The sequence below is a fragment of the Caretta caretta genome, chromosome 1 (assembly GCF_965140235.1).
Source record: "Caretta caretta isolate rCarCar2 chromosome 1, rCarCar1.hap1, whole genome shotgun sequence".
NCBI classification, from domain to species: Eukaryota; Metazoa; Chordata; order Testudines; family Cheloniidae; genus Caretta; species Caretta caretta.
This window is the reverse complement of record NC_134206.1, coordinates 58,917,411-58,931,086: the sequence shown is the minus strand read 5'-3', so window position 1 is coordinate 58,931,086 and position 13,676 is coordinate 58,917,411. Positions and strand designations below refer to the sequence as shown.

Below are 13,676 nucleotides of genomic sequence, written 5' to 3'. Positions count from 1 at the left end.
CCTATATCTAACTGTAAATACTTGGGACCTAAATCAAAACTTGTTATTAAAGCAACACTTTCTTAAAAGGAGAAAAAGAAAATGGAAAGTAGGAAATAATATTTTTCTTAATTATGCTAGGGACCTCCTTCTCCATTACGATGCCCTCCCAGCTAAGCTATCTCTTGTGAGGGCCCTTACCTGTGAATGGGAATTGGACAGAAAGCTATGTATTTTTATTTTTTTCAATTGATAAAAAACATCCATCCAATGTTACAATTAGGAACCAATCTTCAAAAGACTGCTTTCCTAAATCCCCCATAACCATCCACTGACAGATTTCTCCAGCACCATCTCTTATAAATTCATTTTCTTCTTCCTAGGAACAGCCAAGGGGAACAAGGGGGCCTTGGAGTGTGGCCTGGTGGTCAAAAAACTTTGGCTTTGACAAACAAAAGTAGATGTCAATGAAAGATAAGAGTGCCAATTACCTTTCAAGAGGAACTAAACATGGATTATAAAGATCCCTAAAATTCTTCAGATGAAATCCTGGCTCCACTGAAGTCAATAGCAAAACTCCAATTGATCAGCTGGGCTACATTTTCACCCTTCTGTCTAGTGGAGGGGAAAGTTCGTTTTTCAGATGTATATTTTCATTATTATGTTTAGGGCTTTAACCAAACCACTAATACCTTGCCTCCATTGAGTGCAGAATATTCCCTTTAGAATCTGCATTTGCCACATGCTATTTCTTCTGTTCATAAAGGGCTTGACATGACATAATAAACATACCCGCTGCACACGAATGCCTTGCAAAGCAGCTATTCTACAGGGTGTTGGCTGATTACCACTGCTACCCAATCCAAGCTGGCCATTACCATTGTAACCCCAGACATAGACCTAAAAAGGAAGATTGAGATTTTAATTAGTTTGCTATGTAGTTTCTCCACTTCTCTTGAAAAAAACATATCTATTTTACAGTGTTATAACGTGCAAGTCTCTGCAATGACACCTCCAAAGAAACTCTCTTCTTCTAAAAGGGGCAAAGAGTCCTGAGGCACCTTATGGACTAACAGACGTATTGGAACATAAGCTTTTGTGGGTGAATACCCATGCATCCGACGAAGTGGGTATTCACCCATGAAAGCTTATGCTCCAATACGTCTGTTAGTCTATAAGGTGCCACAGGACTCTCTCTCACTTTTACAGATCCAGACTAACACGGTTACCCCTCTGATGTCTCTTCTTCTAGTGATTTATAAAAATATTTTTGCACATTATATGGCAGGTCGCACACAACTCCGGTTGACAATATCAACTATACAGTGCACTAAAATTCTACCCCATGTATTCTGTTTGCCCAGTCCAAGTCTTCCAGGAATATATCATCCAATACTTAGAATTTTTAGTACATAGAAGTGGACTACTAGTAACTGTTCTGTTCCCTGGTATGCAAAGCAAGCTCTGCTTCTAGCTTCCTTTGTCATAGAGCTCATCTCTTATTTAAACATTGATCCCAAAAGAAAACAAACAAAAATATCTTGAACTGGAAGAAGCAGGTCTTAAACACAAGTGATATAGTCTGAGTAAACTTAAGGATATTATTCTGAATACTTCAAAAAAGCATCTGGGGAAGTATATTTCACTACTCTGCTACCTCATTAGTGAAAAAAGTGTTCCATTCATGTTTTATACGCTGAACTGCAGGTTTTATGAGTTTTATCACATTAATAAACATAACCTATTTGCAATAGCAACCAATTATGGACAAAGAAAAAGAAAAAAGCACTGTCCCTATGGCATCTGTTTTGAAAAGCCTTTTAGATATGTTCAGACAAACTGGAAAAGACAAAACATGTGAATTACAAATAAGAGTAAATTCTGCATGAGTGGATGTGTAAGATTTTTTCAGTCTCTTTTCCTGAAATCTAAACAAAAACTCCATTGGGGAAAATGACAGTTGCTCATCTGTAACTAGAGTTCTCAAAGATGGACTCTACGCATTCACCATCTTGGGTAGAATGCTTCAGAGCAGCACCTGTTGCACTGCTCTTGCACCCCCTCCTCTCATTTTTGTTCCTGAACTTTCTGAAGACCAAAGGGTGTGGTTTTCCAGCCATCTCAGTTCCTGCACTGCTTCCTCAGATTCAAGAATATAATTAGGACTCTGAGGAAGAGGCAAAGGTGAGCATGGACTGGGAATATGTAGAGTCCAGTTCCATGCACTGTACAATTTCTCAAAGAACTCCACTTACAGGTAAGCAGCCTTCATTTCTTCTTTGAGTAGTCTGTACACCTTCCCACTCTTGGGATAGTTTGATAAGCAATACTGTCTACTGAGGACACAGCTGGGACACACAGACCTAATTAAACAGTGTCTTGAGTACTGCCCTAACAATCTGTGCATCAGATCTGGATGCTAAAGCAAGAGAAAGCAATATTTAGTAAATGTGTGTATAGAACTCCGTTTCAACTCTGCAGATTTCAATAATGGAAATATGTCTAAGTCATGCCAAAGAACCTGCCTTAGCCCTAAGTGGAATGTGTACTAACTTTTACAGGAAGAGGGACAGAGGCTTTGTGGCTCCCCTTAATACACAGTCTAACCCATTAGGCAAGCATTGAGATGAAATAGCCTAGCCCTTACTATTCTCTCTGTAAGATATAAAGAGATCTAGGGACTACCTAAAGAGAATGCCTCTGACCTTTTAGCATCTAGGACATAGAGCTCTGGCTCACTTAAATGCATGAGGTCTGGAAAGGATATTGATAGACTAATTATTCACTTAAGATTGAAATCAGTTATTATACGCTGGGAAGGAATTTAGGATGTGTGTGGAGGATTACTTTGTCCTTGTGGAACACTGTGAATGGTGGAGACACCATCAAGGTTTGCAGTTTGCTTATACTTCTGGCAGCTATTGTTTCTATAACAAATACTGTCTTGATTGACAGGTGAACCAGTGAACACACATGTATTGGTTCAAAGGATGGTCTCATTAAATTGAGTAAGGACTAGATTAAAATCCCATGATGGCAGGGGAGTTTCTTGTCTGGTGGACAGATGTTCACTATACCCTTCATAAATCTCTTAACTGAGTCATGGATAAATTCGGTCTGCTGTCCACTGCTAGGCTGAAACGGCAACTAAGTGACTTTCAGCAAGAATACCGATAGGTCAAACAGCTTCTGGTGTAGCAAGTATTCAAGTATGGACTGAATTAATGCTGATGATGAAGATATGTTTTTATCCAATGCCCAAAAGACAATTCTTATCTACTGGAGTCACAGCACTTATGTATAGATTGCTTTTTGGAGTTTAGTAGCATGTGTTGCATGCCTGATGAACAAGCATTTCTCGACCATGCTGTTAAAGTATAGGGACTGTGGGGTCTGAGTGCAAGCTTTGGCTGGCCTCCTGAGAACAGACCTGTGGTAACATCACAGGGAGAGAACCATATACTCACCTGGAGAGATAAGGGTCTGGAAGCCACTGCTGCCTTGCCCATGTTGGAGCAATAAGAATTACCATGGAACTGTAGTATTTATCTTTTGTACTTCTCTTTGGATTAGAGGAAATACGGATAAAGTGTAGAGGAGGCCTATTCCCCAGCCGGATAGGAATGCATTTGAAATGGACAGGCTGCCTACTCCTGCTCTCAAGCAGAACCTCAGGTATTTGGTATTGTGTCTCACTGCTAACATCTGTTTCTGCCACTGATGGGGTTAGGGACCATTCCTGTAGCTCTTCCCCTCCCTGTCAGGCTGTTGACCAGGCTGTTGTCCTTTCCCACTAGGTGAAGTACTATTGAGTAAATGCTGTCATGGATGCATCAGTCCTATAGTACTTTAACTTCCTTGCACTACTATGTGGAAGGAGTTTCTCCTCGTTTGTTCACATAAAGCACAGCTGTCATTTTGTCAGTGACTACTTGGACTATGCTTTAAGTGAAGTAGAAAGAATTTGAGACCTAGATGGATTGCCGTCATCTCCAATACATAGATATGCAGTCATTATTCAAAGTGGTTCCAACAATGAGTTGTTAGGTCAGGGGTGGACAAACTTTTTGGCCCAAGGGCCACATTGGGGTTGCAAAACTGTATGGAGGGCTGGGTAGGGAAGGCTGTGCCTCCCCAAACAGCCTGGCCCCCGCTCCCTATCTGACCCCTCCCACTTCCCGCCCCCTGCTGCTCTCCTCAGAACCTCTGACCCATCCAACCCCCCATGCTCCTTGTCCCCTAACCACTCCCTCCCGGAACACCCTGCCTCTAACTGTCCCCCAGGACCCCACCCCCTACTCCCTGTCCCCTATCCACACCCCCGCCCCCTGACAGGCCCCCTGGGACCCTACGCCTATCCAACACCCCCATTCCCTGATCTCCTATCCACACCCCCGCTCCCGGACAGACCACACTTATCCAACACACCCCTCCCCGCATTCCCCATCCCTTGACCGCCCCCCCACCAGAACCTCTGCCCCCTGCTCCCTGTCCCCTGATCGCTGCCCCGCCAAACCTCCGCCCCCTGCTCCCTGTCCCCTGACTGCCCCAGCCCCCTTACCATGCCACTCAGAGCAGCATGTCTGGCCGCCGCAGTCCCCGGCGGGAGCCAGACACACTGCCCCACTGCCCAGCAGGAGTGCGCAGCCCCACTGCCCAGCAGGAGTGCGCAGCCCCACTGCCCAGCAGGAGTGCGCAGCCCCACTGCCCAGAGTGCTGCTCTCACGGCAGCGTGGCTGCGGGGAAGGGGGGACAGCGGGGGAGGGACTGGGGGCTAGCCTCCCCGGCGGGGAGCTGAAGTGCCAGGCAGGACGGTCCCGCGGGCCGGATGTGGCCCATAGGCCGTAACGTGCCCACCTCTGTGTCAGGTCATTGAAGTGCACTCCCCATCCCAGGTTGGACAAATTTGACGTAACAGTTATTGATGGGGATGGAGGAACAAATGCCACAGCTATTTAGCACACTATGACTACCAGGGAAGAGATGGGAGCATCTCTTTTGGGACAATTAGCTTTATATAAATGCTCTTTGAATTTGGCAGGTAATTTTTGCCAGCCAATGCTGAAGAGGTTTCATTCTGAAATGAGCATAAAGCATCATGTGTGCCTGAGGCGATAAGAAACAATATTATTATTTGTTTGGGATTCTTTCACAGTTTTATAATAGCAAACTGAATATTCAGGAGTCCTTCTAAGAAGAGGGCTCTTCCTGAGTGGGCATCCAAAATCATCTCGACTTTGGGGATTTTCTGAGTAGGAGGGTGTGATTTCTTCTAAATTATTCCCAGTCACAGATTTTCAAAAAGTACACATGTACAGTCCATGTAGGGATTCCTACAAAGAAGCCTTGATACCAGACAGCTCTGTGCTCATGGGGAACCAGGGCGCAGTATCTAGCCTGTCTGACCCATGAAAGACACCCTTCCTCCCCCAGCAGTCTCTGCTTGAACCAAAACTGTTCAGAGAAAAGACTTGCAGAGAGCAGTGAAGGGCGTTGGAAGACACACCTAGACCCCTCCTGACAAGGGTGACAAGATTAAGGCATCTCCATTAGCATACAGAATGGAGAACAGAGGCAACCCCCATAGCCTCATCTGCATGAAAGATGGGACAAGGAGACATCTCCATTCGCATACAGAATGGAGAACAGAGAACCGCACTGAACTCTGGGACCAGAAGAGCAGGGAAGCACTGCATCATGGGGGATCTCTGCTCCAGATGTTAATGAACCTACACCTGCACACACCCAGCTCAGCAGTTATCAGACCAATTCTAGTAATGAATCCTTGATTGATATCCAATATACTGAAGCAGCCTAATTGAATTGTGAGGTCCCTGGAAGAAAACACCACCCATAGCCAAGAGTGATCAGCTCCTATTGTCTAGCCTAAAGAAAACCCTTGAGTCATCAGTTTACCCATAAACAAATCTAGTGTTCTCCCTTGAACCATTGTTGTTTCTCTACAAAAACCCCTACCTATGTTCAAGTAAGTGTTCTGATGCTTGGATCCAACAATGCATCAGTTCCACTGGGACTCCATCTTCTCCTGACTGATCGTGCAGGGGGCTACGCCTGTCTCCAGCACTCAGGACCCTGAGCTACCACCATCACCTGGGAACCCCGACCAGTTCAAGCCTCATGGAGTGGGTGAGATCCCCCTCTCTCTCTCTCTCTCTCTCTCTATTTTCTTTTCTGCCTGAGATATTAACCTTTAATAATGTAACTGTTATGTTTGTTTAGGCTCTCCTTGTGTAATCATCATTATTATTCAATAAATAACTTTTATGGTTAAGCTGGTTGCTTCTCTCTCTCTTTGAACTTTACTCTTCTGTGTCTTTAGGTTCCCCATTTACCCTGCAGCAACGCTTCTTTTACCTAAGCTACAGATCCCTGTAGCACCCAAAAATACTGTGGGGTTTGCTCATCAAGTGGGTTACTACCAGTATAATTGTAACATGAAAGCGGGGATAGGGATGTGCTGAACCTGGGGCACATAAAGGTGGCAGCTTGAAAGTGCTGCTTGACCCAGCCCATTCGTGGCAGAATGTGCAGGGATCTGTAACAGTGTGAACTGCATAAGTGCCGACATCAGTGAAGCAAGTACCTGAATGGGTACAAGCAAAGAGAAAAGACTCAATAGTCTTTTCAGGAAAGGAACAGCAAAAAGAGAGATGACAAGATGAATTATGAACAGCTGAAGAAAAATCAGCTGTCCGGGCTATTCAGAGGAAGGCAGCTCAACACTGAGGATCAGAGTAGAACACGGCTAGTTGATTTCTCAATTCTAATGACCAGAAGCAGAATAATGGGTTAGGTATGCAGGGAACTTCCAGCCCACTGGCAGAGAGTCAAGCAGGCGAGGAAAATTGGGGAATCTACCCCCAGAGAGAAACAGGGAAGAGACTGACAATGGCAGCAGCTATGTACCATGAAGGCCAAGTACACCCCGCAACAGGAGTTGTAGATAGCTCAACAACTAGAGCAGGAGAGGCTGCAGCTGAAGAGGGACAGAATGTGTCTGGAAATCCAACAGCTTGCAGACTGAGAGCAGCAGCATCAGTAAATGAAGAGAAGGAGAACCAGTGCCAGTACAAGAAGCACCAACATCAATATGAGAGAGAAGAAAAGCAGAAGTAGTGCTAGTCTGAGGAGAAACAGAAGGACAAGGAACATCAATATCAGCTCGAGATGGAGAAACTGTGCCTTCAAATCCTTAATCCAATAGGTAAAGCCAGACCTCCTGTACCTCTCCTAGTGGGTGGCATAGACTCCAAATTACTTAGAATCATAGAAGATTAGGGTTGGAAGAGACCTCAAGGGGTCATCTAGTCCAATCCCCTGTTCAAAGCAGGACCAACACCAACTAAATCATCCCAGCCAGGGCTTTGGCAAGCCCGGGCCTTAAAAACTTCTAAGGATGGAGATTCCACCACCTCCTGAGGTAACCCATTCCAGTGCTTCACCACCCTCCTAGTGAAATAGTGTTTCCTAATATCTAACCTAGACCTCTCCCACTGCAACTTAAGACGACTGCTCTTTGTTCTGTCATCTGCCACCACTGAGAACAGCCGAGCTCCATCCTCTTTGGAACCCCCCTTCAGGTAGTTGAAGGCTGCTATCAAATCCTCCCTCACTCTTCTCTTCTGCAGACTAAACAAGCCAAGTTCCCTCAGCCTCTCCTTGTAAGTCATGTGCCCCAGCCCCCTGATCATTTTCGTTGCCCTCTGCCGGACTCTCCAATTTGTCCACAACCTTCCATCCTTCATCACTTTAGGGAGGAGGATGACATGGATGTGCTTCTTATTGCTTTCAAAATGGGGTGTGAACTGAATAAGGTGGGGAACGAGGACATAGTACAATAGCTGACTCCAGTACTGTCTGGGACAAAGGTCTTGGACATTTTCACCGTTATGGGAAGGGAGGATTACAAAGATTAAAATAATTGTAAACAAGCTTTTTTGACAAAGTTTAAACTGACTCTTGGTATATATAGGAGAAGGTTTCAGAAAATTCAGAGAAGAAAGGGGTATGACCTATGCTAAGGTTTCAGCTCTAATTAGGTATTATGTAAGGAAATGGGGAACTGGTTGGAGGGTCAAAATGGTCGATGAGTCCTACAAATTAATGAATATAAAACAGTTCTATAAACTCTGCCACCCTGATCTGAAATCAAACAAAAATCCTAGAGATATTATTATATCTGTGAAATTGGCAGACCATTATGTGGCTAGTCATCCTGGTTTGATAGAAAACCTAACAGGCATGGAATGGGATCAGAGTCCAAGGACTGGGCCTAAACTGAGACCCACTCCCAGGGGGGAGGGAAACCAATGGGAAAAAGCAGTGTGCCATACATGGCCAGCAGAGTCACTTTATTCGCAATTGCCCAGGTTGCCCATTGAGTCCCAGGTACAGTGCTAGAAATGTCAGCTGAACATCAACCTCACAGAATTATCTGTGTGACTGAGAGAGGAGGGGAGGGACGGAGGGAGGGAGTCACAGAACATTATATGCCATCAGCAGACAGGCTAACACTGAACCATTTACACCCCAATCCATTGCCTACAAGTCACGCTGCACCCTCCTGGGTGCAGATCCATGGCATAGCTAGTGGGAATGGAATGGAAGGTGGTAATCAATGGAGAGACATTCACTGGATGGAGAGATACTAGAGCTAAGATGACAGTTAACCCCCATGTCATGAAACACATGAAATGCTGCCAGGATGTGTAATGCGGGTTAAAGTTCCTGGTATAAAAGCCTTCACTCTACATACAGATTTCTGTACAGACCCAGGAAGGGTCTGGGATGCTGGTTGCAGGTATAATAGAAGCTATTCCATATTCGTTGCTTTTGGGGAAGGATATTGTGGTTTCAAAGCAGAAAGGATAAATCAGGTCTCCTCTGTTAGTCCCAGAGTAGCAAGAGATTAGCATTTTGGCTAACACAATGGGATAGCTGACAGGGATAGATCTCCCCTGTCAGTATCCAAGAGGAATCACGTTTCAGAGTAGAAAGAAAAGGAGTACTTGTGGCACCTTAGAGACTAACCAATTTATTTGAGCATGAGCTTTCGTGAGCCACAGCTCACTTCATCAGATGTGTACCGTGGAAACTGCAGCAGACTTTATATACACACAGAGAATATGAAACAATACCTCCTCCCACCCCACTGTCCTGCTGGTAATAGCTTATCTAAAGTGATCAACAGGTGGGCCATTTCCAGCACAAATCCAGGTTTTCTCACCCTCCACCCCCCCACACAAATTCACTCTCCTGCTGGTGCTAGCCCATCCAAAGTGACAACTCTTTACATAATCAAGTCGGGCTATTTCCTGCATAGATCCAGGTTTTCTCACTTCCCCCCCACCCCCATACACACACAAACTCACTCTCCTGCTGGTAATAGCTCATCTAAACTGACCACTCTCCAAGTTTGAATCCAAGTTAAACCAGAATATCTGGGGGGGGGGGGTAGGAAAAAACAAGAGGAAACAGGCTACCTTGCATAATGACTTAGCCACTCCCAGTCTCTATTTAAGCCTAAATTAATAGTATCCAATTTGCAAATGAATTCCAATTCAGCAGTTTCTCGCTGGAGTCTGGATTTGAAGTTTTTTTGTTTTAAGATAGCGACCTTCATGTCTGTGATTGCGTGACCAGAGAGATTGAAGTGTTCTCCGACTGGTTTATGAATGTTATAATTCTTGACATCTGATTTGTGTCCATTTATTCTTTTACGTAGAGACTGTCCAGTTTGACCAATGTACATGGCAGAGGGGCATTGCTGGCACATGATGGCATATATCACATTGGTGGATGACATTCAGAGTAGGAATCAAGTTACTTTCTCAGTGTATGCAAACAAATACCTGAGCAGCAGGACTGACAAGACCTACTGACTTGCAGGGGAATTCTCTGGGTCCTAAAGCCTAGATCAATGAAATAAGCTCTCTGCCTACCTTTACCAGGCACTCGGGGGAAGTACAGAGCATGGTGAATGCAGTATTTCCAGCCAAAAGTAGGGACACTGTGGCAGCTGTGGTGTACTGCAAAAACTATGACATCCACCCTAGGATGGGAAATGCCCAAGTAGGGTGTAAGACATCTGCTTGGGAGATGACAAAGGTAACTGTTGCCAGGAAGGAGGGGAGAGTTTTTCCTGCAATCATTGACTGCTTGATGGTCTGTAAAAATGTAATTGACCCTGAGCAAGGTGGCAGAGGAAATTTTGTTCACCTTGACTCAGTATGTGGGGAACATTAGACCACCACCCCAGTAGGGTGAGGGGAACAATGCTCCTCCCCCTTCCTCCAGAGAAGCAGAGGTTAGGCTACCTAGGAACCTATGGGGAGGTGGGGCAGAGAAAAGAATCTGGCAATAGCAGAGGTTTGAAAAAGTCTTCCTTGCTTGATTCTTCTGCTGTTAAAAGCAGCACATGGTTGAGAGTTGCTTCACAAGGAGCCAGTCCTGATATATTTCTCCCTATGGCCCAAAGAATTGCTTCTTGTAACATCTCCAGGTGGGGAAGCAACCAATCACTTGAATGACAAAGGGACACTATACACACTCTCTGGAAATCAAATGGGAGGTATAAGTGAGAGAACTAGGTCTCAAGTGTACAAGTATCAAGGAGTAACAGGGGAAAGAAGAGCCATATGAAAGCTCAGCCGCACAGGTTCTAAAGATAGAAAATATGCTGGATGGTTATCAAATGACTCTGTATGGATTCCTGAATGGCGTATGCTGATTTACTAGCAGAATGTTTATTATCTGAATAGTTGAAATGGGAAATTATGAAAGATAACAGCAGAAATGCCTCCAGGAAATAAAACTGTCCAGGCAATAAGTCTATCAGTTTCCTTACACAGCTCCAAGGGTTGCACCCTGGTACGTGGTTCACAGTGTCACTCACTCAAATTAGGCCCAGCCACCCCTCTGTCACAATGGATAGGTGGCCAAACCAAACCTGAGTGGTGCTGAGACCCCATGTGCCAGGAGTGAGGAGCCATGCCCAGCCCCGTGGGACAGGAGCCACCACTGCAGGCTTACTTTCCAACCCCCACATTCCTGCAGCTTCTCCTGCACCTCAGTTTTAGGGTTGTGGTGCCAGGTGGAGGGTGTGTGTGTACATATATATATAATGGTGGGTTGCAAAAAAAGACAATACAGTTGGTGGGTCACTTTAGTTAAAAAAGTTAGGGAACCACTGGATTAGAGTCTCAAAAACTAATGTTGGGTTCAAATATTTATTCTTAAAAGAACGTAATGAATTAATTTTAAATGAATTATTTTCTGTTTATTGCAGAGATTTGTTCTGAAAGGGGTAATTTTAGCTAATTTGAGTAAAGTATCTCAAAATGATATGTTTATATATGTGGTGGGGACAGTGGGAACAAGTAGGACCATTTCTGATGAAAACTTTCTTATAACAGTACAGATTACTAGATTTTGGAAGTTACAGATTAATATTATTTTCTCAGCAGTTTTAACTGTGATAGTGCTTGCAAAGGTAGATGCTATCAACAATTTGTAGCCAATAATGCTGAATAAAATAAAATTCAGTCAGACAAATTAACTTTAAATTTAAGAACATTCTTACCTCCCCATTTTCTACAACAGCCATTGAGCACATCTGTCCACAAGCTATATTAACAGCGATCTTATTTTGTAGGCAGCTGGTAACTCTTCGAGGAATTGGCTGATTAGCTGTTGAACCAGATCCAACCTGTCCTGAATTATTATAACCCCATGCATACACCTGTTATAGAAGAGTCATTAACAGAATAAGACTGTAACATATTACTTTAACCAAATGTCCAAGAGATATAGAAGTTATATAAACTGCACATATAAAAAAATACATTCTAAACATATGTGGATTACAGGACTGTAGCAACTCTTTTCTACGCATCTAGGAAAGACACAGAAATGGTTGTTTCCCTTTTTTATTTTCTTCCAGAAATCTGACGACTCCTTTCAACTCTAATTTCTAATGCTCGACTAGTTAAAAAAACAAGAAGAAATAATATAAAAGATTATGCATCCTGTGGGGTATACTTGTGATTCTTTGTCTACAGAGTTACTGAAAGAAAACAAAATAGGACAAGTAACTGAACACCAACAATATCTCAGAGTGTAACAGAACAATACTTTGTACCTCAATGGGTTTAGATATTTAACTGTGGTGATCCTTCCACATATGCACAGAGTTTAATTTACTGCCAAATTTAATGGTGTGAACAAATTTTTCACAGCAGGGCACAGTGGGAGAGGTCATAGATATTTTTAGCCATCCTTTGCAATACCAAGTGCTGTTCCTTCATTAGGATCAGCTATCCCATAAACAACTTCCTGCAATTGTGGGTGGACAAACATTGATAAACCTCAGATCTTCCAATTATTATTAAATATTTATATCACAGCAGCACCTAGAGGACAGCCAGGCCAGGTCCCATTGTGCTAGGCATTGTATGTTTTTCTCTTTCCAGCATCCTATATAAATTCCATACAAAGGAAAATGCAGTTTATGCAGATTTATGCTAACTCTTCTCACCTCTCCATCAGATGTTAACACCATGGAATGGTGAGAGCCACAGGCGACTTCAATTACTTTCTTGTTTACCAAGTTAGTAGAGACTTGACAGGGAACTAAACCATGATTTGTTGTACCATTGCCCAGTTGACTATAAGCATTATGGCCCCATGTGTACACTTCTCCTTCTATAATAAAAGTGTGAAAAATCAATTTTAAAACATCTACTTATCTAATAACTATGCATCACAAGATGACAGAAAATGAAAAGTCAAGTTCAACAACGGTGCACACTTCCATATGCCCCCTACGCTATTAATCCTGTGTACACAAGAATGCTATTTTTTCCCCAGTGTTCAATAAATGTCTAAAAGGGTAATACCAAGAGAATCACATTAAAAGAAACTGATAGGAGATAGTGTGGTCCAGAAGAGAGGACATAGGAATGGGAGTCAGATGAGACCTGAATTCTATTCCTAGCTCTGCCACTTCTGGCCCTGGTCAAGTAATTTGTCTCTGTGCCTTGGTTTGCTCATCAAAACTGGAATAATGATACTTTCTATTCTTTGTAAAGTACTTTGAATTCCTCAGATGAAAAGCACTATACTGTGCTAAATACTGTCATTATTTATTAATAAATAATATAAATAATATATTATTAATTATTAGTAGTATTATTATCATTATTGAAATATACCATCTCCACTTTGTATCATTGAAAAGTATATTTTCAAGCATTTTAGGAGCCATAGCATCCTATCAGGAAGGTTAAACAATGTTTGATGTACCACTTCATCAGGTATCTATTGGGATATGAACTACAGAATAATTATTAATCCTTCCACAGAATCTATACCTTTGCATTTTCCCTAATACTATATCAGTCTAAGAAGCAGGATTGTCCATTTCACTCTCACAACTCAGGTCTCTCACAAATAATTGGGCCAACTGAAGAAGGCACACATTTTAAAAATACAATATTCTCACCACACATTACCTGCAGTAGTAACAACAACATGAGGACCACTTCCATAGCTCAGACAGGCTATCTTTTTGCCACATAAAGTATCTAATCTCTGTGGTTCAATAGTGCTCTGAATGTCGCCTGTTCCCAAACAGCCACTGCAGTTGGTGCCAAGCACAAACACCTGTTATAAAATCT

General features: G+C 43.2%; 1 protein-coding gene across 21 annotated transcripts in view; it reads right to left on the bottom strand.

Annotated features, from left to right (window-relative positions):
* The window catches only part of LOC125636591 (RCC1 and BTB domain-containing protein 2), a 93,979-nt gene that overhangs the window by 55,628 nt on the left and 24,675 nt on the right, over positions 1–13,676 (bottom strand). For 20 of the 21 annotated variants that reach the window (XM_048850106.2, XM_075128477.1, XM_048850018.2 and 17 more), the window contains 4 exons: positions 13,512–13,662; positions 12,536–12,702; positions 11,582–11,740; positions 772–879 (listed from right to left, as the gene is read on the bottom strand). In XM_048850106.2, the coding sequence (XP_048706063.1) occupies positions 772–879; positions 11,582–11,740; positions 12,536–12,702; positions 13,512–13,662 (585 nt within the window). The remainder of the gene's footprint in view (positions 1–771; positions 880–11,581; positions 11,741–12,535; positions 12,703–13,511; positions 13,663–13,676) is intronic. The other variant, XM_048850116.2, reaches the window with a different exon arrangement.